The sequence below is a fragment of the Chanos chanos genome, chromosome 13 (assembly GCF_902362185.1).
Source record: "Chanos chanos chromosome 13, fChaCha1.1, whole genome shotgun sequence".
Classification (NCBI taxonomy): Eukaryota; Metazoa; Chordata; class Actinopteri; order Gonorynchiformes; family Chanidae; genus Chanos; species Chanos chanos.
The window spans coordinates 5,512,501-5,515,210 of record NC_044507.1 but is presented as its reverse complement, the minus strand read 5'-3'; the positions used below and the strand labels follow the sequence as shown (position 1 = coordinate 5,515,210).

At 42.2% G+C, this 2,710-nt stretch overlaps 1 protein-coding gene and 1 pseudogene across 1 annotated transcript in view; one reads left to right on the top strand and one right to left on the bottom strand.

The window, feature by feature from the left end:
* LOC115826673 (kelch-like protein 36) overlaps window positions 1–212 on the top strand; it is a 4,259-nt pseudogene extending 4,047 nt beyond the window's left edge.
* A 185-nt stretch (window positions 213–397) lies between these two features.
* The window catches only part of LOC115826672 (1-phosphatidylinositol 4,5-bisphosphate phosphodiesterase gamma-2-like), a 7,991-nt gene continuing 5,678 nt past the window's right edge, over window positions 398–2,710 (bottom strand). Inside the window, exons 13-15 of the mRNA XM_030790557.1 lie at window positions 2,159–2,327; window positions 756–871; window positions 398–407 (exon numbers count right to left, since the gene is read on the bottom strand). Coding sequence (XP_030646417.1) covers window positions 398–407; window positions 756–871; window positions 2,159–2,327 — 295 coding nt within the window. The remainder of the gene's footprint in view (window positions 408–755; window positions 872–2,158; window positions 2,328–2,710) is intronic.

Sequence of the window (2,710 nt, the reverse complement as noted above, 5' to 3'; positions counted from 1 at the left end):
CCTGTGCAGAGAAGAGAAGAGAAGAGAAGAGAGAAGAGAAGAGAAGAGAAGAGAAGAGAAGAGAAGAGAAGAGAAGAGAAGAGAAGAGAAGAGAAGAGATGTGGGTGAGTTTTCGTAACATTATTTTTATTTTATCAGGATTTCTGATCATTCTGATGTCTTGGTCATTGCTTGTTCATAGCAAAGCATGCCTTATAATGCGATGCTTTTGAGATATTAAAAAAAAAGTTTTCTCCTCTGAGAAGAGGAACTGTTCGTGGACAAAAGTGAAAGATGGGTATAATTCATATAACAGCAGGACTTTGCTCGACAGAAACTTCTCATGGCATTTATGACGGGTGATATCAGAGAGCAGGTGAACGATCAGAGACTAACCTTGAGCTGATCCTCCTCTAACTCACTCTCCTCTGCATAGTAAAGCTTGTCGTCACAGATCACACAGTAATGCCTGTACCACCGTACTCACACACACACACACACACACACACACACACACACACACACACACACAAACAGGATGATATTACAGTTACTTATTGGCTGTGTGAGTCTTCTCTTGCACATACACACAATTCCACAAAATGCCTTGACACATACACACACACACAAACAGGATGATATTACAGTTACTTATTGGCTGTGTGAGTCTTCTCTTGCACATACACACAATTCCACAAAATGCCTTGACACACACACACACACACACACACACACACAGACACACAGACACACAGACACACAGAGTTTGGGTGTACAGAAGGTCTCTAAGCACCTCGTCAATCGGATCCCAGATGTAAAGTTCTCCCTGTTTCTCCCCCTTACGCACATCTCTCCTGTTCTCCATATTCAAATCCATATTCAGCTTCTTGTGCTGAAGGACCAGACCAGAGACAAAGAGAGACAGTTCACATTTCTCAGACTTTACAAATCATCACCAAGCAGCAGTCTTGATCTTCATCGACAAAGAAATCACAAAAATACACATATTTATTCATGTTTCATAATCTCTGTCCTGCAGCCAAATAAGGCGACACACCTTTTTATTCCAGTCATAAATAATGCACTTGACTGAGCTATTCAAGGCTGATGATTACTCGACAACTGTTTGGTTAACACCCAATGACCCCAAATGACGCCTAATGACACCTCATAACTTATGGTGACATGAAATGACACATAATGACACCACATGACAACCAGTGACTGTAGTCACTCATATTCCCAAAAGAAATAAATTAATGAAATCTTAATGACTATTACAGTAAAAAAAAACAAATACGAAATTAACTGTCAGTTAACCTTAGATAACCTCACAGTGGGTTTTCCAACACTATGACCCGCATACTGTGTCATAAGCCCTCGCTGGACGCTTTATCAGAAACACCTATACTGTAAATGGACCTTGCTGCTGTACAGTTAGTGACTATGGCCCATCTACAACCATACGCAGTTTGTGTTAACCATCCTCTAACACTTCACCAGCGGTCAGTTTCTGACCTCAGGATTGTTGCTGGTCCGATATCTTCGGGTGACAGACCATTCTCGACTCAGTGACAACACTGGGGAGTGTAAAAACCCCAGTAACGGTGCTTTGCCTAATACACTCACATGAGCGTGACATCCACCACCAAGTCAGTTTCACTGCTGTGTTCAGAATGGTCTGTCACTAAAATAATATCTAGTCAGAGGCGGTCCTGTGGTCAGAAACTGAGCGGGGTAGACGGTGGCCGACAAATTGCAAACGGCAACAGATGGTCTGTACTTGTACACCTACACATCGTATCTACAAGGCGCTTATACTTCATAAAGTGGCTAGTGAGTTAAGGTCCAAGGCAGGTGTTCAATTATAATCTCTTTGGAAAATGTACTTAGTTATTTGTAAATCCTATGGTTTACTCGTTTCTAACGCGAACAACCACACATACATTACTGACATGTATAATTTGCTATGGATGTGAGTGTCTGATACATAACAACTGAGATAAAAGCAGCTGAGCACACATTGCTCCAGTGCCACCAAGTACGTGGACCGGAACTAGTCCGCACGCTTGGTTTTGTTTTCTTCCTGTCGTGGAAGTCACTTTAGATTTAAGTGTCTGCTAAATGAATAAACGTGAATGTAAAAGTAAGTGTAAGTGAACTGAAATGAAGTCTCTACCTTGAGGATGATCTTGCCCTTGAGCTGAGTGGGAGACGGGAGCTGTTCAGCGATCAGCTCCACGGGCTCCGTCAGCAGCTTGTCCTGGAAGACGTCTTTAAAGATTCTCGCCATCTGCCTCTGCTGGTCTACACAACAGTGCTCCTCAATGGACAGCACCACAGGGTACCTACCAGCAGCACAAACATACACACAGAAAACAGCAACTAGGCAACACTGGGACAACCAGAGAGTCAACCATACAATAACCAACGACCTGGCCTTGAGGTTACAGAAACTAGGTTCCCCTGCTCTGCTTCGGTGAAATGATGACTGAAAAACAGGCTGAAGTATGAGAAAAACAGCTACAGAGAACGACATGTTAACTCACTAAATCCAAAACATATTTACTTATGAGAACTTCTTTGGCTAAGTAATATAGCATAACGTCAGATCAAAAGGAGAGTGAGAGAGTGTAAAACAGATACACAGATAAATTACAGCTCTGCACAATTTACACAATATCAAAAGGGAAAGTGAAAGCATGTGTACGTTCGTATATGTGTGTGTGTG